Source organism: Myxine glutinosa, chromosome 1, assembly GCF_964187855.1.
Source record: "Myxine glutinosa chromosome 1, kmMyxGlut1.1, whole genome shotgun sequence".
Lineage (NCBI taxonomy): Eukaryota > Metazoa > Chordata > Myxini > Myxiniformes > Myxinidae > Myxine > Myxine glutinosa.
The window spans coordinates 315,866,262-315,888,186 of record NC_136261.1 but is presented as its reverse complement, the minus strand read 5'-3'; the positions used below and the strand labels follow the sequence as shown (position 1 = coordinate 315,888,186).

The window sequence follows — 21,925 nt, the reverse complement described above, 5'->3', positions numbered from 1 at the left end:
GGGGAATTGCAGGAGGTGGATGGCTGGAGGTGAACGCTTGGTGGAGCCAACGCGGAGCTTGGTGGAGCTGAACGCTTGGTGGAGCCAACGCGGAGCTTGGTGGAGCTGAACGCTTGGTGGAGCCAACGCGGAGCTTGGTGGAGCTGAACGCTTGGTGGAGCCAACGCGGAGCTTGGGGGATTGGTGTGACGGGTTCTCTCTCCTTCCTTAGTCCCACCCAGTCCAACAACTTCCTCTCGTGCTTCAGGACTCTTTCTCTCTCTTTCTTGGTCCCTCACTCTTTAACACCGACTCCTCACCGCAACCAACGCAACCACTTGACCACCACCTCTACTGACTGACTCTTCACCACTCTGCACTTGACGACCGACTCCCAACCAACTCAGACCAACTCAAAGTCCAACTCCAGGCCTTTCTGTCTTCTGCTCTCCTCTGTAAAAACGCATCTCTCTTTCTTCTTCTTCTTTTCTCCAATTCCGGTTGCGCCCTTTTATAGCGCCCCCAGCGATCACGCCCCCGGCGCTTTGGACACGCCCATCGGGGCGCTCACCTCGGCCCTGGCTGGTCGCACGACCCTCGGGCTCCGCCCCGGACGACGACGGGCGGGCGCGCCCCTCCCCTCCTCTGACGAGGTGGAGACACGCCTTTCTTCCCTGACTCGAGCCTCGTGGTCAATGGCGGTTATTGGAGGGGAGGGAAAGGGAGATTTTTGGGGATGGGAAGGAAAGGGGGTCTATTCTCTTTCACTGGTGCAATGGAGTATTTCAATTAATGGAAGACACAGCCTTACGCTAATACACATAATAAGGATGTAACTGTCAAAAGAAAGGATATATCGTGTCCTGCATGTATGTTTTATGGACTAACTACGGAAACGCCCTTTGACCTTTATACAACCACAAACGGAGGGAGGAGGGGTGATATTTTACAACAACCTTTTACAACAACATTTTACCACAACAACAAAATAAAAAAACATTCTCATATCCACAACAATATATATATATATATATATATATATGACGGGATCCGTTGACTTAGGATTCATGACTCATGACAGAGAGAAAGGAACAACTGATACATATTTATTTGATTCGTCAAACACACAAGCTTGGTGGAGAGCAAAACACGTCGGACAGAAGCCCACATCAATGACCAACGTTCCAACAAGATGCTCTGAAATAATTCGGTCAAGCTTTCATTTTATAAAGGGAATATTGGGTGTGGTTTTAGCTCTCGAGACAAAGGAAAGACAGAGTAGTCTCCAAGGTCATTCATGGGTCAAACAACATGTTGACGACTTTCCAGAGTCCTGGTTTTTGGGGGGAAAGTTCAGCAGGTCGTAAAAAATGTCAAACATGAAAGTGATCTAATAGTTTCAACGGGGACTGGAAAAGATAGGTTGGTCTTCACAGAGGGATTATATCATCGGGGCCTGGTTTTCACAAGACATATAACTTCTTATAACAAGTTTCCAAAGGAATATTTCGACAGTAAGAGAACATGCCATCACAGTAACTTAATTCTTTAACAGGAAATATAATGGATAAGGTTTACAAAGCAACATATACAAATTAGTTATTTTTGGTAATTGAGCAACATCTTTAGTCTAATACTGGGATAACAGGTTTCCAAAGAACATGAAAGTATTATGAGTATACAGAAATCAATCAAAAACATAACATATACTTGTTTATACTTGGTAATTGGTAAACATTGAAAACACAGGGGGGGGGAGGGGGACATCAAAGCCCCATATATATATATATATATATATATATATATATATATATATATATATATATATATATATATATATATATACACAAAGAATTAAGTTAAGCACCCCTACACAACGAATTAAGGTAAGCACCCCCTAATATATATTCTTTGTGTATATGTATACATTGGCATATATTCTAAGGTATGTGAGATCAAATAATGATTGGTATGACATTAGCAATTATCCATTGATGAAATTGAGTGATCAAAGTGAAAAAAAGTGATTGGTTGAGTCAGTGATCCGATCACGTGGGTCCTACACACGTTATTGACGCAAAGATCGCTAGAGGTCTTCTCAGAACAATGACTGTACGTTAGAAAACATAAACGTCATCCACACTGTCCGTGATGGACCTATAGCTCCATACTTAAATTGAGGTGAAAATATGCCTAAAATTCCCAAAAAATTTCACCTTAAATTATTCAGAATAAAATATTGAAAACGGCATGATTGTTATGTTTTTATGTGACCATAATATCACTTCTCCAGAAAATATAGCAATATCATGGGTATATTACACTGTTTTGACGACAACAAACTTGTAATGTGCGAGGTTGTAAAAAAACGGGGGGGGGGGGTGCTTAACTTAATTCTTTGTGTATATATTGTTACGGACGCGGTTAAAGATGTTATATTTGCCGAGCGGAGGCTCCGCGACCGAACAGTTATTCCCCGACTAATACCCGATTTGCCCCAAACTTTGGCCGGATCGCGCCACTGCTATTCAATCGGGAAAACTCTAAAGCGACCGAATGCAAAGAGGAAAACGAAGGCAAAGAAAGGTTTGGAAATACTACTAAATTGATTTACTATTCACACACATAAGCAAAAAGACAGCAGTCACGTTTATTTACAAGCACATGAGACGCAGGTGACACAGTGAAAATACTAGCTTATACAGACTTATTGTTACTACCCAGGGACAAGACAAAAGACAGACTACGAGCACACTTACACGGGGAATGATGATAGGACTGGCGGGAGATGGATGGCTGGCGGGATAGGGAGGTCCAACTAGTCCTGCCCCGATCGACTCGTTGGGCAGCCGCCGCCCCTTCGCGGCCCTGCTCCAAACTGCCGTCCAGGCCTCACGCTGCTGTGGCTGCAGTTGCGGTGGCTCGATTTGCAGCTCAACTCTGGACTTCTCTCGCAGTTTCGGTGGCTCGATCTGCAGCTCAACTCTGGACTTCTCTCACAGTTTCGGTGGCTCGATCTGCAGCTCAACTCTGGACTTCTCTCACAGTTTTGGTAAAAGCTCATCATCTCTTCTGCCGCTTGGGAAACGCCCTGCCTGCGGGTTATATAGGCCCCACCCATCAACCTTCGCGAACCTCCTCGATGTTTCTCTCCACACCCTCTCCAAGTCCAACCCCTTGTTCGTGGTTGGTTGAGTGGGGCTGACTCACTCCTCCCCTCTATGACGAGGTGGAGACACGCCTTTCTTCTCCGACCCTGCCTCGTGGTCAATGGCGGCAATTGGAAGGGAGGTAATTTCCAGTCGATGAAAGGGGGAATGGAGGTTTTGGGAATGGGAATGAAGGGAATCTATCTCTTTCACTGGTGCAATGGAGTATTTCAATTAATGGGAGACACAGCCTTACCCTAAAACACATAATAAGATATAACTATTGAACAGGGGTATTCTATGATTGGCTGTGGTGTGGATGCTTTATGGACTAATTATGGGACGCCCTTTGACCTTTACACAGCTCCAGAGGCAGGAGGCGCAGAATAATAATAACAATAATAATAATACACACAATCAAAAAAATACAGTCCTCATATCCGCAACACTGCACCCTCCTCCTCTTAGGCAGCTACCGGGCCTACAACTTTTATTTAGTGTGACACGTAGGTGTAGTTCCCTCTACTTTTAACCTGACCCTGAGTGCGACAGTTTTTAAAACATAAATAAATGTGTCCCGCTGCTCAATTGCACCCTGCCTAACAGACTTATGCCCACAGTTAACCGAATTGCGGAATGGTCTTCAAACTATACATTGACGGTGGGGAGCATTATTTACACTGACTCTGCTTTTATTTACAAAACTAACCCAGGACCTGTAATTGTTCTTTCTGGGGGGGGAGACAGTCTGCTCTGCATCGACGCACCATGGAAGCACCCAAAAACGCACCAATACACCCCCAAGCACCAATCGGTGCAGTCACCACAGTTCATCAGTGTTCAATGCATGTTCAATAATAAAAATAAATCAACAACCCCTAACCCTGCAGGTGATCTCTTGCTCTTCTGCTCCCTCTGCTGGCTATTATTATTTGTTCTTCCAGATGTTGTCTTTTTCTTTTGCTTTTCTTACTGGCGGCCTATTTGAACTGAAAAATGCACCCAATGTGTCCTTTTTATTTTATTTTATTTATGGCCCACAGGGCCGACTACGTGTGGTTCACCTGTGGGGCATCGGTGCCCTGTGGCCAAGGTCCGCCAGCAAGATTTCGGGCCCTCATGGCCGGTTCCAGCAGAGGGGCCATGCCCCAACCCATGGGGTCCATCAGTGGTGCTCGGCCACAGGCATGTGGTCCATAATGTGGTGCATCGATGCAGACAGCTGGTTCTGGGAATTTCGGGCGCACAATGGCCAACTCACGCACGCTCCCCTCGGCGCCCAATGGCGCACAGGTCATGTGGGAGACAAAAGAGACAAATGAGCGAGGGGTAAGGTCACAAGGGTACACATCAATAAGGCAATGCAAGGCGAAATGCGTACGGAGGGCGAAGTGAGAAAGCTCGTCCCTACCGTACGTCACCCCCCTGTCACCTACACTACCCTTGCCCTTACCCCATATTTACAAAATCTACACATTTACAAATCCGTCGCTACTGTCATGTCTTCCCCTTATTTCCCATACCAAATTCGTCTCCACAATCCCTCTACTTCAAAATTTGCCATCACCAAATTTATCATCAATCCTCATAAGGAGGAAGAGATGGAACATCAAAGCACAATGTCACACCCACGTCATGATGCGTCTCACAATCCAAAACATCTGCATCATAAAAAATAATTAAAACATGGCATGGTGTGGAGTACCTGTCACCTCAGGTGAGTGGATGCAGATGGTGCGAGGAGATCCTTCATCCTAACTATCCTCTAAATGATTTTAACACACTTTACACTACCCGGGGTCTCTCCCTGCCAATCCATTGGCCACTTACACTATGGGTTCTAAAAACCAATTCCCATTGACCAAACTGTGGTGCTTCTCAATTTGGGGTCTCACTCCCCCGATTCATCTCCCGGTGCCCTTGCACAATTTCTGGGCTGTGACGTGTAGCTCTCCCAGCAGGTCTACCCACCTGCACACCTCCACCACTGCAGTTGCCACCCGAGCTTACCTAGCTCCTCACCCTAACCTATCTACTGGGGAAGGCCCCTCCTGGCTGTGTCACCCCACTCGGTGCCCTCTGGCACTGGGCTACCCGGGTCCGTCCTCCGGATCCTCGGGCCCCATCCACAACTACCGGCTCCCTGAGCCCACCTGCGGCCTCACCTGGCCGACATCCTCACAGTGGTGGAGTGCCCAAACCAACTACACACACTAACAGGCTACACGCCCAGCCATTTCCACAACACTAATGCACCCATCCAAATACCATTCTCTCACCCGCACCACAGATGCCAATATCCAACCACAATTTACCTATACCCTCTACCTAACACTTACACTACCCGCCCCGGGTATTCGTGATGGGGGTCCACTCTTCCCCCATTCACACCTTCGCACCATCCACTCCACTCCATTGTTTCCACCATACTCACTCCACGACCATCCATTCCAATACTCCATATATTCCACATTCCATGTATTCCACACAACCATTTATTCCATTCACCTGTTGGTGCACACCTGTAAAAAGTGTAAAAAAAAAAAACATTGCCTCAAAAAGAGAACCATGACAATTACAACTACATGTGGGCAGGGTACAGCCCGAAGTGGAGATCGGTTTCTGAGGTTTGGGACATGGAATGTAGGGACAATGACAGGGAGATCAGGAGAAGTGGTGGAAGTATTGGTCAGAAGAAGAGTGGACATATGTTGTGTGCAAGAGACGAGATGGAAGGGAAGTGGTGTGAGAATGGTGAAGGGTAGGTAGGGACAGAAATACAAGTTTGTGTGGCAAGGGTGCCTGGAGGGCGTGAATGGTGTTGGTGTCCTGTTTTCTGAGGAGTTTGTAGACAGTGTGGTGAGTGTGACTAGAGTGAGTGATAGGTTGATGATGGTGAAAATGATGATTGGAAAGCTCTTGGTGAACGTCATCTCGGGATATGCTCCGCAGGTTGGTCGGAGCGATGAAGAGAAGGACAAGTTCTGGTGTGCGATAGAGAAGCTGATGGAAAACGTGAAAGATGAGGAAGTTGTTGTGGTAGGAGGAGACCTAAATGGACATGTGGGAAGGAGTATGGATGGTTTTGAAGGAGTTCATGGGGGTTACGGATATGGTGTGAGAAATGGAGAAGGTGAAAGGATTTTGGAGTTTGCTGATGGAGCTGATTTGTTGATTTGTAATACTCAGTTCCAGAAAGAGGATAATAAGCTTGTTACATACATGTCAGGTGGGTCGACGACAACCGTTGACTACCTGATGGTGCGTAGGCGAGATAGGGGGCACCTCCGAGACACAAAGGTGATCCCGGGGGAGGAGGCTGTTTCACAGCACCACTTGGTTGTCTGCGACGTAAGGGTGAAAGGTGCGAGGAGAGCTCGGCGGGTGAAGTACCAACCGAGAATGAAGGTGTGGAGGTTGAAAGAGGTGACAGTAAGAGAGGCATTAAAAGAGAGGCTGAGTAGGGTCGAGGATGATGTGGTTGAGCTTGAAAGTGGTTGGATGTCAATGAAAGCTGGTCTGTTGGGAGCCGTTGGTGAGGTATGTGGATGGACAAAAGGACCACCAAGGCACTCGGAAACATGGTGGTGGGATGATGAAGTTGGAAAGACGATTGACGAGAAGAGGAAGAAGTTCAAGGAGTGGCAGAAGGCGAAGGGTACGGGAGCAGAAACAGCAGAGCATGAAAGTTACAAGGCAGCCAGGAAGGCTGCAAAGAAAGAGGTAGCAAAGGCGCAGGAGGCATGTAGGAAAATGTTCGGAGAACGCTTGGATTCGGAAGAGGGTCAGAGAGCGGTATTCAGGATTGCAAAGCAGATAGCGAAAGAGAGGTGTGATGTGATGGGGGTGAGCTGCTTGAAGGATGAAGTGGGACAAATCGTTGTCGACCCAGATGGAATTAAAGGAAGATGGAAAAGATATATGGAAATGCTGTTGAATACAGAGAATGAATGGGATGGCAACATCGAGAGTAACCCAGTTTTAGGACCGGCAGAGAAGATAACTGAGAAGGAAGTTGAGGAAGCGATAAAAGCAATGAAGGGTAGAAAAGCGGGAGGGCCGACGGGAGTTGTGGGAGATATGTTGAAGGCAGCAGGAAGTTGGGGTGTGAAGAGAATGACAGAGATCTGTAATCTGGTGGTGAAAGAAGGCCGCATTCCAGTGGATTGGGAACTGAGTACCCTCGTCCCTCTATACAAGGGGAAAGGTGACCCTCTGGAGTGTGGCTCGTACCGAGCGATAAAGTTATTGGAGCATGGAATGAAGGTATTGGAAAGGGTGTTGGAGAGGAGGATAAGGAAGAAAGTGAAGATCGACGAAATGCAGTTTGGATTTATGCCAGGAAGAGGAACGACAGACGCGCTTTTCATTGTGAGGCAGTTGCAGGAGAAGTACATGGAGAAGAGGAAGAAGTTGTTTCTTGGGTTTGTTGATCTGGAGAAAGCATTCGATCGGGTTCCACGCAAAGTATTGACATGGGCATTGAGGAAGTTAGGAGTGGAGGAATGGTTGATCAGAGTAGTGATGGCAATGTACAAAAGAGCACGCACAGCTGTAAGGACGAAGGATGGGAACAGTGGTGAGTTTGAGGTGAAGGTGGGAGTGCATCAGGGGTCGGTACTAAGTCCACTACTATTTGTAGCTGTGATGGAGGTGCTGGCTCAGAACGTAAAGGAGGGTTTACCGTGGGAGTTGTTGTATGCAGATGATCTGGTGTTGATTGCGGAAAGTATGGATGGACTGAAGGAAAAGATGAACACGTGGAAGGAATGTATGGAGACAAAAGGTCTGAAGGTGAATATCGGAAAGACGAAGGTGATGGCAAGTGATAAAGCATGTGGTGAGGTGGAAAGAACTGGGAAGTGGCCCTGTGCTGTGTGTAGGAAGGGTGTCGGAGTGAACTCCATTCAGTGTACAATGTGCGCTGAGTGGGTTCATCAAAAATGTCGTGGTCTGAGAGGGTCATTAACCAGTGTGGCAGCTACATTCAAATGTAAGGTGTGCACAGAGGGAGCTGCAGATGGAGGAAATGTTGAGTTGGATCTTGGAGATGGCATGAAGCTGGAAGGTGTGAAAACATTTTGCTACCTCGGAGACATGCTGAATGGAGAAGGTGGATCAGACTCGGCAACGGTTGCTCGAGTGAGATGTGCATGGAAGAAGTTTCGGGAATTGAGTGGCGTGCTGATGATGAGGGGAGTGTCGTTGAAGCTGAAGGGAAAGGTGTATGCTGCATGTGTGAGAAGTGTTATGATTTATGGGAGCGAGACATGGGTAATGAACGTAGAGCAGCAACGAAGGTTGGAAAGGGTGGAAATGCGAATGGTTCGACGGATGTGCGGAGTATCGTTGAGAGAGAGGAAGACAAATGATAAATTGCGAAAGATGATGGGAATAGAGCCTGTGATTGATGCTGTGAAGAGGAACAGGTTGAGATGGTTTGGTCATGTGTTGAGGAAGGATGAAAGTGACTGGTTGAGAAGAGTGATGGAAATGAATGTAGAAGGAAGTCGAAGATGGGGAAGACCGAGAAAGACTTGGCTAAAGATGGTGGAAGAAGAAATGCGGGCAAGGGGGTTAACAAGGAGAGATGCAGAAAATAGGGCAAAATGGAGAAGATTGTCATGGGGACCGCAAGGCTAACCCCCGCTCTAGCAGGGAAAATGGCCTTTAAAATGCATGTTGTTGTTGTTGTTGGTGCACACCTGTGCACTCACACCTGGTGCCACCTGCACCCTCCTTCCTTCCTGGACAATTCGGTCAATACAACACTCATCACTATCACTCACTCATACATTGCTCCACACACCTGTCCAGTTGCACACCTGTGCAATCACACCTGTTCACCACACACTTTTCACAATACACTTCTATACACCTCCAACACTCACACGGCATCATCTGATCTACCTGTTACCCTGCTAACTTAGTTCTCCCCGTCTTCCCTTTAAACTAAGCACATACCACGTCATTATAATCCACACTAATCTACCTGCGTCCCCACTACAGGTATCAGTCACTAACTAATCTTAACGTTACCTAATGTCTTCTTCGCTAGATCCCTACACACGATATATCCTAACCCTCCCGGGCTAGTTTTCACTGCCATCAACCCCATAAGCTAGTGCTCCTTTGCCCCCCCGCTGTGAGGGATGGTGGAGTTGCCATCCCACCACATCGGGGAGGTCCCACTATCAATTTTGCTCGTCCAAATTCAATAAATCAAAAATTTGCCAATCATCTGCCAATCACCGTACCAATCATCAAATTTCGCCTTTTTCTAATTTTGGGTCCAAAACACTAACCTCATCACCCGTCTACTTATTAGATACTCTCAGTGCGCCAATTCACGTCTACAGCCCGGCTTCGTACAGCTGAGCAATGAACGCGGGTTCTTTGGTGCCGGCGGCTGGATGCGTCCGACATTCGGTGTAGGGAAGGAGGTTTACCCGGGCCGAGATCCCACGCACCACCTCGGCGCGGAGCCATCCAATTGCCCGATCTCGACCTGCCGGAACTTCTCCACAAAAGGGGGTCGCCATGACGACCCTCCCTATCGGGATGCCCGCTCCGCCTAGTGGAGCACGGACGCGGCCGTTCGAAACGCGGCCCAGCGTGGATCACGTACGGCGGTCCTTTCGAACCCGCCGTGGCTCGGATCCCCGCTGGTCCTCGCGGCACGCGAAGCTGCCCGACGCGCACCGAGGGCCCGACTCGGCTAAATGTCGTTCTAACCGCTAACCCGGTTACCGTCGATGCCTCACATGCATGCTTACATGCATACGCTACCCCTTTCTTGCTCATACATCCAGCCGTCTCCCTGCTCTTGGTCATTGCACCTTCTCTAACACACCTAGGTACACTCATTCCGCTCACAGACTTGGTCACACACCTGACCACCGAACACCTTGGCACACATTCGTCGCTCGCACACCTCACCAACACACCTCTTCGCGCCCCCTTCTCGGTCACCTCCTCTGTGACAATCACAGGTGTGATCTCACTCGCACACCCAACCACGTGCCTCACTACTAATTCCAGCGTGCATTCCCACACACGCTCTACCATTCCAGGTGTGCATCCTTCCATTCCAGGTGTACATCCTCGCTCACCTGTCACAACCAACTCACGCTCCGTGTCACTCTCACTACTTTCACCTCCATTCTTGACAGCGCACTCACCCTTACTCTCGACAGCGCACTCTTTCCCCATGCACCTGTCCGTTACACACCTTTCTTGCGCATCCTCTTGCGCACACTCTTTCGTTACTTCCTCCATAACACTCACCACACCACGCTTCCATGTGCTCCCTCGCACACGCGCTACGACCGACTCGCTCTCGACAGCACACTCACTCCTCGGCGCGCACTTTTTCCTCACACACCCCATGGTCGGACATTCTCGCACACCTCTTTTTTCGCACACCAGACCTGTCGCACACTTCACCAACGGCCTTTCACGAACACCCGGGTCCACAACAACCCCCAAGCCGACTGAAGCTCCCCTCACATCATATGCATTTTCACGTATATCGCCACTCACCTTGGCACCTCGTCTCCTCACCTCCTTCGCCACCTGCAAACTCTTTATTTGGTTAGTGAGCAGCACATCATGAGTTGAGCACCGACCTTGTACATATTCCATCACCTCCTCCTGTATTTCTCTCTTAGTTTCTGTCCGTCTCTTCTTAATTTCACTCACCTCTTCTTCCACTTCCTCTAATTTTTGCTTCACCTCTTTTATTTCCCGGGGCGTCTCCTCAAGTTCGTCCTCTAAGGCTACCTTGACCGTCTCTATGTGCGTCCTCACCTGCCGGTCCTTCGTCTCCATTACCTCTGTCACCTCTTCCAACCTCGTTGTCAGTCCCTCACGTACCATCTGACATTGCCTCTGTGTCGCTATTAATTCGTTCTTAATGTCTTTTTGTGTCGCTTTTAACCCCCTGATTATTGCCGTGTTCTTTTGAACCTGCTCCACTAACTCCGTCTGTCCCTCCGTCAGCTGTTCCACCTCCTCCGTCAGATCTTCTATTCCCCCTTGTAACCTAGCCGTTCCATTTCTCACCTCTTTCTCTATACGCTTTTTGCCTCGCGTACCCCCGAGACCTCCTCACTTACACCTCGTTGTATCTCCTCTTTCATCTCCTCCATCTGGTTCCCCGTCTGTTCGATTTCCTGGGCGGATTGCTCCCCTATTTCCCGCAATTTGTCTTCCATCCTATTTTCTAACCCCATTAACCCATTTTTCACCCCCTCTAACTGATTATCCTGGGCAGCCATTCTATTTTCCACCCCCGTTAACCCATTCTTTACCTCTTTTATCCCGTTGTCTAACCCCTCAAATTTAGCTTCTAGCCGTTCCCCCATTTCCCCCATTTTGTCCCCCATTTCGCCCCTCATTGCCCCCATTTGCTCACTCTGAGCCTCTATACTGTTTTTCAAACCTCCAATTTGGTCTCCCATTTGTCCCATAAGGGCCCTCATTTGCAGGAAAAAAAGGTTCGAATCCACCAGCGGCGCTGCTACGGTTGCGGGCGCCGTGGCCATGTGCGAGGCGCCATTTTGCGCGCCCGTAACCTCGTGCGCGAGAGCGCCATTTTGTGCGTCTGATACCCCCTCAACCACATCGCCAATGTTCTCCTCCTCTCCTTCCTCCACATACATTTCCCCGAGGTCCTGGGTCGATTCCACCCCGTCTATCTCTCCCACCGGCATCCCGTCGCCTTGACCAGCCATGGCGCGATTTCAAAATTCGGGTTTTATTTCTTTAAAACACAATTTTTCAGCAGCTCGTAATTTTGAGCGCGTTAAGCGCACTTCGGGCCTCGTATCCCACTCCTCGACACCAATTGTTACGGACGCGGTTAAAGATGTTATATTTGCCGAGCGGAGGCTCCGCGACCGAACAGTTATTCCCCGACTAATACCCGATTTGCCCCAAACTTTGGCCGGATCGCGCCACCGCTATTCAATCGGGAAAACTCTAAAGCGACCGAATGCAAAGAGGAAAACGAAGGCAAAGAAAGGTTTGGAAATACTACTAAATTTATTTACTATTCACACACATAAGCAAAAAGACAGCAGTCACGTTTATTTACAAGCACATGAGACGCAGGTGACACAGTGAAAATACTAGCTTATACAGACTTATTGTTACTACTCAGGGAAAAGACAAAAGACAGACTACGAGCACACTTACACGGGGAATGATGATAGGACTGGCGGGAGATGGATGGCTGGCGGGATAGGGAGGTCCAACTAGTCCTGCCCCGATCGACTCGTTGGGCAGCCGCCGCCCCTTCGCGGCCCTGCTCCAAACTGCCGTCCAGGCCTCACGCTGCTGTGGCTGCAGTTGCGGTGGCTCGATTTGCAGCTCAACTCTGGACTTCTCTCGCAGTTTCGGTGGCTCGATCTGCAGCTCAACTCTGGACTTCTCTCACAGTTTCGGTGGCTCGATCTGCAGCTCAACTCTGGACTTCTCTCACAGTTTCGGTAAAAGCTCATCATCTCTTATGCCGCTTGGGAAACGCCCTGCCTGCGGGTTATATAGGCCCCACCCCTCAACCTCGGCGCGAACCTCCTCGATGTTTCTCTCCACACCCTCTCCAAGTCCAACCCCTTGTTCGTGGTTGGTTGAGTGGGGCTGACTCACTCCTCCCCTCTATGACGAGGTGGAGACACGCCTTTCTTCTCCGACCCTGCCTCGTGGTCAATGGCGGCAATTGGAAGGGAGGTAATTTCCAGTCGATGAAAGGGGGAATGGAGGTTTTGGGAATGGGAATGAAGGGAATCTATCTCTTTCACTGGTGCAATGGAGTATTTCAATTAATGGGAGACACAGCCTTACCCTTAAACACATAATAAGATATAACTATTGAACAGGGGTATTCTATGATTGGCTGTGGTGTGGATGCTTTATGGACTAATTATGGGATGCCCTTTGACCTTTACACAGCTCCGGAGGCAGGAGGCGCAGAATAATAATAACAATAATAATAATACACACAATCAAAAAAATACAGTCCTCATATCCGCAACAATATATATATATATATATATATATATATATATATATATATATATATATATATATATATATATATATATATATATATACATACATACATACAGACTTGGCATTTAATATGGAATTTTTTTTTGTGGGGGTGAACTTACTTTTCAAGATGACTTAGAACCAAAAGTTCATTGGAATTATGTTGAAATTATTCTAGATTTTGTTAATGTGACCTTTAAAAGAAACAAAAACCACATTTGACATTTCGAACCAAATAAATTGATCCTTGAAAGTGATGTAAACTGATATCGAACTCAATTCACGGACAGTACTGTGTTAAACTTCTGTATGTTTTCCAGAAGTATCTCTTTATTTTGCACATTAGCCAAAAAAATTTTCAACAAAAACAAAAGCTAAATTATGACTGGGATTACGGACAGTAAAATTACAGTTCAGTACTTCGTATAACCCCCACGAGCATTCAGGAGAGCACGTACACGTCGAGGCATGCTGTTCACGAGATTTGCCAAGGTTTGGACAGGAATCGCTTGCCATGCAGTGACAATAGCTTGCTGCAATTCATGCACAGAGGTCGGCTGCTGGTCCAAGTTGTTGATTTGACGCGTTAATTCTGCCCACAAGTTCTCTATCGGATTCATATCCGGGGACATGGCAGGCCACTCCATATGCTCTACACCACGGTCAGCAAGAAAGTGTTGGATCATGCGAGCACGATGAGGCCGTGCATTGTCATCTTGGAAGACAAAGTTTTCTCGAAAGGCTGCAAGAGCAAAGGGAAGCAATGTTTTTTCCAGAATGACCCTGTACTTGAACTGGTTCAGGTTTCCATTCAGAACAACCAGGTCAGTTTTGCCCCCTGCATGAAAAGCAGCCCAAACGGTCACCCCAACACCTCCAGCTTGGACTCTTGGCACTATACAATCTTCGTTGTGGGCTTCATGCACTTGTCTGCGCACTAGGACGCGGCCATCTTGATGATAGACCAGAAATCTAGACTCGTCACTGAAGGTCACGTGATTCCAGTGTCCTGGCTGCCATTGACGGTGCTCTCTGGCCCACTGCAATTGGCGCTGGCTGTGTTGTCTGGTCAGGCATGGCAGGGGACGCCTGGCACGATAGCCTGCTTGAACCAGTCGTTGGTTGACTCGCCTTCTGGATACAGGCACATTTGTCAGTTGCTGCCACTCAGCCCTAAGCCGATTAGCTGACTTGGTACGGCCAGTGCAGACTAACCGGTGCAGCTGGCGATCATCTCTCCTTGTGGTTCTGCGTGGACGTCCTGGCCTCGGTATTGGAGTAGGGACACCCCTCTGAGCATTTCGTTTCAGGATCTTTGACACCTGACCTTGAGTGATGCCATACTGCCAAGCAATATCACGCTGTTTCATGCCAGAATTTCGTAAAGCCACCACTCCATGACAAACAGCATTTTCAAGTTGACGGACCATCTCCAGAGGAAGCGGCAATAACTTTTGTAGATGTGCAGCAGTTGTTTTCCACTAATACAGAATGCAACAACCCTTATATACCCGATTGTGAAGCCAATCGTCAAATGTACCTGTCCTTACATTTTGTCACGCCACCTGTGATATAATCCTGTTATTGATTTCTTGCTGCGAAAGACAATCAGTGACATGGTTCTTTCAACAAAGACATCACCGAAGGGTAAAAGAAACTCACCAGATTGATATACTGAGTTCAGAAAGTAAACCCGTCAAGAAAAAAAAAATATTCCATATTAAATGCCAAGTCTGTATCCATACATACGTACATACATCCATCCATCCATCCATACATACATACATACATATATACATATAGAATAAAGAATATAGATAGTTCACCCACTTCTACAATGTCTTTGGTTTTCATGCAGACAACTTGCATACTGTATTAACTCCGCCATCGAAGTTGGACGGAGATTATGTTTTCACCCCTGTTTGTCTGTCTGTCTTCTGTTTGTTTGTGAGCAGGATATCTCGAAAAGTTATGGACAGATTCAGATGAAACCTGGTGGACAGGTTGGGTGTGTGACAAGGCAGCATGTATTTGATTTTGGTGAATATCTGGATCCAGATACTAGAATTCTTAGTGATTCTTCACTGGTGAGAGATAGAGCCATAAACTATATATAGCACAATGGCTCAATTTTGTGGACATATTCAACCGGAACTTGGTGGATCGGTTGGGTGTGTGACAAGGACGTATTGGTTGCACCTTGGAGAAGTTCTGTATACAAGGCTTTTTTAAATTGAGAAGTCATTCTCCACAATGGAGAGATAGGGCCAAACACGATATACAGAATAGCATATATATCAGCATTTTGCTTTTTAGACCTTCTCTAAATTCCAATCGTAGAAGAAAATTATTTCATAAAACGTTCTTTGTACGATACTTATTTAAATCTGCCTTAATATTTTCAAATACCGTTTATTGCTGGGTATGTATTTGTATTTGAAAGTGCAATTTTATAAAGACCATTTGAGCGAATTCATTCCTCAGTTCAGAATCTTTTCGATAATTGGAACCCTTGATCTTTGAGGGAATTCAAATGGAATGGAGTTGAACACTTTGGAAAAGCCATGACAGAACCTCATTTTTGCCTTTTGGGCTACTACAGTAGATGGTGTTAAAGGCTTCTTCTTTGCATTACAGTCTTATTGTGACTCTTGCTTCACAACATGTGCACCATGTCATTGTTGCTATATTGAAAATTCTAATTCTACATTGCCTTTTTTGAGCAGCCTTCTTAAATTACTAAAATTTATTTGACTAAGTACATCCACATACTTGGCATTTATTGGTATTGGCCTTTCAACTCTGCCACCCTCTTGTGACGCTTTTGTTTCTTTACAGGTGGCAAGAAAGCCAAGATAACATCCAACAAAAGAGGGTCTTCTTTCCACACATTAAATCATAGTGTGGAGGTGAGCACAAAGCGTGTCCAAGCAGTAAGTGATGGGCAGGCACAAGAAAATCAGCAGAGAAAGGAGAATGAAGTCTCAAAGACAGAAGAAGAAGTGAAGGATCATGAGTGGAAAGTAAAGAATCAAGACAGAGTTTGCAAGGACATTGAAAAGAAGCAAGAGGGTGCTGGACCTGAGGAAAACGTTGCTGAGGTGACTTCAGAGGGCCAAGGCTGCGTGGGGAATGAGGGTAAGGTGGAGTATGTTTTCTCTTCCAATTATTCTTGAGGTTCTCATGCTTAGTGTCTCTTAAGAGACAAGAAAACGGGTTGAAACTTTGTTTTGCATCGTCATTGCAGAGGGAACTTGAACACCACTCTGTAGAGTGCATACCTCTGCCAGGCTGAAAAGTTTATGTTTTGTATCCACTGATAGGTTGGATCTGGATCCGGTCCTGAACCAAAATCGAATCCGCTTGTTCTTGTCACCGTAACCAACTCATCCACCAAGTTTTGTCAGAAGTCTTCCACACCTTTTTGAAATATCATGCTATATGTCGCTTATGGCCGCATCTCTCAATGGTGAAGAATCACTGAAAAATTTTGGTATCTGGAGTTGGATTTTCACCAAAATTGAATCGATTCGTCCTTGCCACACACCCAAAAATGCGTGCCGGTGCATGAAAAAATTTGACCAAACTTCCCCTTCGGCCGACCCCACAAGAAAGTGGGATTGATTGACGAAATAGCTGTCCACCAAATTTTGTCCGAATCCATCCACAACATTTTGAGATATCTCTCACAGATAAACTCCAGGGGTGAAAACAACTTCCGTCCACCTTTGGTGGCGGTGGTAATAAATATGCAGAGAGGGTCAATCTTTGCGATTGTATTGCTGCTGACAACGATGTTGTATTGCCTTTTCAGAAAATCGTGACCATGTGGACATTGCAGATATTCCAATGGCAGAGGATTTTCTAAGCAAAGATATGAATCAGCAGTACAGCCCAGAACAATACATCACGAGGCAAGATGGGGAAGCAGTGAAAAATCAAGATTCATTTGAATTGAACAATGGTGTTGAAGAAGGGAAGGTGGTGGAAAAAGAGGTGAAAGGACGACATGATGTGGAGAAGAAGCTCGGTGAGAGCGGAAAGGCAAATGACAAGATCAACAAATTTTCATGTTTAGAATGTGGAAAGGTCTTCTCGCTGCGCTTCTCTTTCACAAGGCATGTAAAGTCACATTCACAGTATCACCCATTTGCTTGCGATTCTTGCAACCGGACTTTCAACACAAAGCAATCGTTGCAGCTGCATCAACGACAACACACTGGAGAGCGCCCGTACCGCTGCACGCGCTGTGGCGAAAGCTTTGTGCGCTCCTCATCATTGCAGAGGCACTGTGCGGTGCACACCGGGGAGAGGCCGTATGTGTGCGAATCATGTGGGAAAGCGTTTGCACATTCTGAGAACCTCTCGATCCACCTGAAGATCCACACTAAGGGAAAACCACACGTATGTGAGACATGTGGCAAAGGTTTCGCTATGTCCTCGTACTTGCTCAAGCATAGAAAGACGCATGATGCCGTTAAGCCATTTATTTGCCCAGATTGTGGGAAACAATTTGGCTTCCGCTCAAACTTGGACAATCATCGCCGCACCCATACTGGTGAGCGACCGTACCATTGTGAGCGCTGTGGCCGCAGCTTTGCTGAGCGCTCACAGTTAAAACGACATATCCGTACACACACGGGCGAAAGACCATACCACTGTGATGACTGTGGGGAAACCTTCACGCAGTCATCTGCTCTCGCACAGCACAGTATTCGAAAGACTGGGGCGAAGACCTTTAATTGTGGAGACTGCGGAATGGACTTTATTTTCTTGTCAGAACTGCGAAGGCATAAGCGAAAGCACTCTGGTGAAAGGCCCTTCATTTGCGATGTATGTGGAAAAGATTTCACTCGAAAGACATGTCTTAACAAACATCAATTGTCACACACAGCAACAGGCTCTTAAGGTCCCGGGTCATGTGAATTCCCTGAATTACATCATGTAAATAAAAACATTCAGTAAAGATACAATTAAAATTGGAAACATGTTGGAAGGACTGACCGAATATCTCAGAGGCAGTGTTATTTATTTATCTATTTTTACCCTGCACTCTTGGAGCGTAAATTGGGTTAAGCGATCGGTTGCATGCGTACGTGTGGCTGTGGCATACCGTCATTTTCTTAGCAACCGTTGGTCCGATTGAAACGAATATTCACCATAGGAGCGCCTCCGCCTGTTTAATTTTTTTATTCACAATTATGACATCATAGGTCACGTGGTACAGACACCATCTTGGAAAAACTTTGCACCTTTATATCTCCAAAACCACTCAATGGAAAAAATTGAAACATGGCTCATTGTCAAGTATTCCACTTGGGGAATAAGATATGTTAATAACGATGTTATTGGTGCCTTCGTTATGACATCATAATTCGACAAGTACAACGTTTGGTCTGTCAGTATGAAAAAAAAAATCTATCTGCAACTGTTACTCAGATGGACACAAAATTCTCACCATAGGAGCGGCTTCTCCTGTAGAATTTTAAATGATAATTATGACGTCACAGGTCACATTGTACAGGCACCATCTTGGAAAAACCGAAAAAATTTGCACCTCCCTATCTCTGAAACCGCTCCATTGCAAAAATTGAAACATGGTGTGTTGTCATGTACTCCCCATGGGGAATAAGATATGTTAATGATGATGTCATCGGTACCTTCATTATGATGTCATATTTCGAGAAGTACAATGCTTGATCTGATGATGTTGGTCTTGATGTTGGTCTTGAATATCTCACAATGACATTCACGAAAAGTAGGCGAGTTATTGCCAATATCCTCTAACTGAAAATTGCTGCTCAAATCGACTCCAGTCAAACATTAGACCTCAACGTGAAATTTTCCCTGAGGGCATTAAAAACATACATAAAATGTGGACTGAGACCACGTGCTCATCACATTAGGATGGGCACAGGCAGAGTACAAGAAAGCTACAAATTACTCGTAGTAATTAATATTATTCTATTAATATTGCATATTGTTAGTATATTATTTTTAAACCCCCTTTCCTGAAGGCAATTCGGAAACCAATTGCTGGTTTTTGTCAACAGTCCAACAATGAGTTACAATTTTCTTGAAACGGCTGAACTATCAGAAACTTTGAATACAAGTTCTCTCGACTGCTGCTTTTCAGATGGATTTTAACCTGTAAGGTTTGAGATGCCAGTCGACTTTGCCAACCACTAGTTCACCTTGACTTGGATTCGATGTTTGATAGAATTCAGTCCAATAGTGCAGGAGCCAGGGATCATTTATTTAGTGGAATTGAGCAAGTGTTTTATTATTTGTAAATACAGGGTGATTTATTTATTTATTCGACAACCCTATATCATTCCCATACACTAAAATTATATCTGTTAGGAACCTAATATTTTATGTAAATGTAGCCTAATGTTACAGAAAGACGTAACATGATCCTGAGAGTTATCAGGTATCACGTGAATTATCATGTGACCTGGTGAGGAGGATTAATTTAGATCATTAGGTCAACATTTTTATTAGGTTAACACAATTGTAATGAAATAATCGATTGTCCTCTGCGTGGGATTACTGAATGAATGAATGAATGATCGTTTTAAGGCCATTTTCCCCGCTAGAGCAGGGGTTAGCCTTGCGGGCCCCATGACAATCATGGTTCCCTATTTGAGGCAGTTTTTTTATGGCCGGATGCCCTTCCTGGCGCCAACCCTTAGTCGCCTCTTACGATGCGCAGGGATACGGTGTACCTATTCTAAACCGGGGTACACACCGGGATCATTCATCCCAGCAAGCTGGTACTCAAATTTGCCGACCTCGGAAGGATGACAGGCTGAGTCAACCCCCTTGGTGTTAATTTAGCGATCGACCGGGATTCGAACCCAGGATCCTAGGATCCCAAGCCGGCACCCTAACCGCTAAGCCAACACCAGGCTCTGCGTGGGATTACATGGAAGAATATTTTTCTTTTGTAACATCCTTACTGAGTAAAAACAGTCAGTGTGTCTGTTGGTGTGTGTGTCTGCCTGTACGTGTGGATTTACATCTTCGGCATCTCCTTCCTCTTGTCATATAATGACAATGAATTATTATTGACAATTAACGAAGAATATTTTTTCAAAATTAACTTTATCTTTTTAATTCTCATGGATACTTTTTTATTCATTGATGGGCTTGTACTTCACCAGACGTCCTCTGGGTGGGTAGCAGTGACATGTCTTTACCTCATAGGCTGCCTCTCCATTGAGATCTCACCTGTTGTCGGCTATCCAGATAGTTGTACTGCTCTTTCATCTGAAGCATCTGGCACTTGGTGAAGCTGCTGAATGAGGTCATGTTCCCCACTGTCGAAACAGCTGCTAGAAACAGGGTGCCAATGGAGCTGAAAAGCAGGTCTGCCATCACATTGTCCCACCCAGGTGGGAGCCGGAGCTGAAAACTGCTCCGGCGTTGAAGCTTGGACCACTGGCGCATTCAGAGCGGTGTAAGGCTTGTACCGGAGAGAGCCAGCAGAACTGTGTTGATGTGGAGGGCAAATGCATGATTATACAGATAAAGTCTTACCCCAGTCCATTCCCAAGGCTCGTCCCTTCCGTGCTGCTGGTGGAGCGGTACCATCGTTGTTGAACACGAGGAACCGCATCAGGTCATGCCCACTGGGAAAGCAACTCCAGTTGCTGATGCTGACTCCATATGGAGGTGTGGTATATGCCCGTGATGTTGGACTGAAGCACAGAGATGCTGTGAGCCCCATCACTCTGTAAAGGTGATCACTCTGGACGAATACGACAGGCCCATGTACATCAACAAATAATACTAAACTGAGTGTGGGATGTTGTAGTATTTTAGCAGTTTAAATCAGCAAGGCTGTCAGCAGTTTGTTGACGAGCATCTTCCAGGTCTTGACCAGCTTTTGCTGCGCTGTAGTTTGTGAAGTGTCATCACAAGATTGATATTGTCGTGCGGACGCTCTCAACTAAGACGGAGCGTCCATGGATGGATTTGAGCTTACTTGGAGGTGTTTCCAATTGATGGCGGATCGACACACAAGCCGGGGGATTGAGGGAGGATGCCGCGCTTACCTGACGGTCCGATGTCTTCAACCTGAAAATTAACTCACGAACGAACACGGAATTTATGGTACAAAAATAAATATTGATTTTACGGAACCCGAGAACAACGGACGCGACGGTAAGTAAATAATGTTCCTAAATCGGGATCCCGCACACCTCACTTCACATACAAGACAAATTGAAGGATAATTGAAAGGAACCGTTGTGTGCGCGTTTGTGCTTGGGCTTATCTGTCTGGATGTAGTCAGGAATTGACCGGGATTGTCAGCTCCAAGCGCAGTCATCCGACCGCGCTCCGGTTGGCACGAACCGCTCGGGCGTTGGCGCGAACACCCCTCTCTGCACGGTCTGTCCCGCGCCACAGCACAGCACGCAGGCACCAGGAGCACGAACAACAGGGAAGGATGATCGTCGGTGCTGGTCTCTCCACCAAAGTCCAAAGGCAAGAACAGGTCCAGCACGAAGGGGCAGTCCAGAGCAAGAGGCAAAAGGAAGAGCGAGATCCGGGCAGGATCAGTCCAAGAACGAGAAGGGCAAAATGTCAGCTTGCCAGTGGTTTTATAGATTGTCTTCTGACGTCACTCTCTGTCTCCCCCAACCAGTGCGTCATTTCTTGGTGGTCTTTCACGCCTTCTGACGTCACCGGCGCTTGTTCTTCAATCGGCGACCTGCTTCTTGGTCGTGGTTTTGCGC

The 21,925-nt window shown here is 46.5% G+C and overlaps 1 protein-coding gene across 4 annotated transcripts in view; it reads left to right on the top strand.

Annotated features, from left to right (window-relative positions):
- Positions 1-18,171, top strand: part of LOC137410711 (uncharacterized) — a 60,192-nt gene extending 42,021 nt beyond the window's left edge. For all 4 annotated transcript variants that reach the window (XM_078769186.1, XM_078769182.1, XM_078769175.1 and 1 more), the window contains 2 exons: positions 16,020-16,319; positions 16,996-18,171. In XM_078769186.1, coding sequence (XP_078625312.1) covers positions 16,020-16,319; positions 16,996-18,089 — 1,394 coding nt within the window. In that variant the 3' untranslated portion in view covers positions 18,090-18,171. The remainder of the gene's footprint in view (positions 1-16,019; positions 16,320-16,995) is intronic.
- Positions 18,172-21,925: the final 3,754 nt, after the last annotated feature.